At 47.1% G+C, this 612-nt stretch overlaps 1 protein-coding gene across 1 annotated transcript; it reads right to left on the bottom strand.

Annotated features, from left to right (window-relative positions):
• Positions 1–310: 310 nt before the first annotated feature.
• SARC_18139 (hypothetical protein) lies at positions 311–526 on the bottom strand (the record flags this gene model as incomplete). The annotated part of the gene is made up of 1 exon (XM_014287778.1): positions 311–526. A coding segment is annotated over one exon (216 nt), but the record flags the coding sequence as incomplete, so codon positions are not given.
• Between the last annotated feature and the right edge of the window lie 86 nt (positions 527–612).

Genomic DNA, 612 nt, shown 5'->3' on the forward strand with positions numbered 1-612 from the left:
ATATATATATATATATATATATATATATTCAAGTGGGTTGTGTTGGGGTTAGGATTGGTGCCATCGGCTGCTCAACAATACGCGTATGCTTGTGTGGTACGAGTGGGTGCTATTGCAACCATACGTAGAGGTCCACGCCAGACACTGCGCCATCTAATGCATCCGTCAACATACCCACAGATCATTATACAAAGAAATTTTGATTAAATACTAAGCACTCAGCGCACACAACAAGCATTCTGAATAAATATCGCAGTAAGTCTACCTACACGCCAGACATTGGGAGGACCGAACTCCACCACCACTCCACTTACATTCCTAGCCCCAGAACTGCGCCGTATAGCGCGCGCCTTAACTTCCAGTCGCTGTCATTTGGGAATATAGTCATATGCGACAGCAGCACTTCGTGGGTAGCCTCTCGGCCGAAGAACACACACAGCCGAGGGATCTGTGACAGCAGCGCCCGCTTGACTTCGCCGGATGGGTCCTCGACAAGCATTTTCTTGACCTCCTCGCCTATCTTATCCTGCAATCAATACAAAGGTTTATGTGTATGTATATGTGTATGTTCTTTGTCTTGAGAGTGCGTGTGAGTGCGTGTGAGTGAGTGAG

This window comes from Sphaeroforma arctica (assembly GCF_001186125.1).
Source record: "Sphaeroforma arctica JP610 unplaced genomic scaffold supercont1.14023, whole genome shotgun sequence".
NCBI lineage: Eukaryota > Ichthyosporea > Ichthyophonida > Sphaeroforma > Sphaeroforma arctica.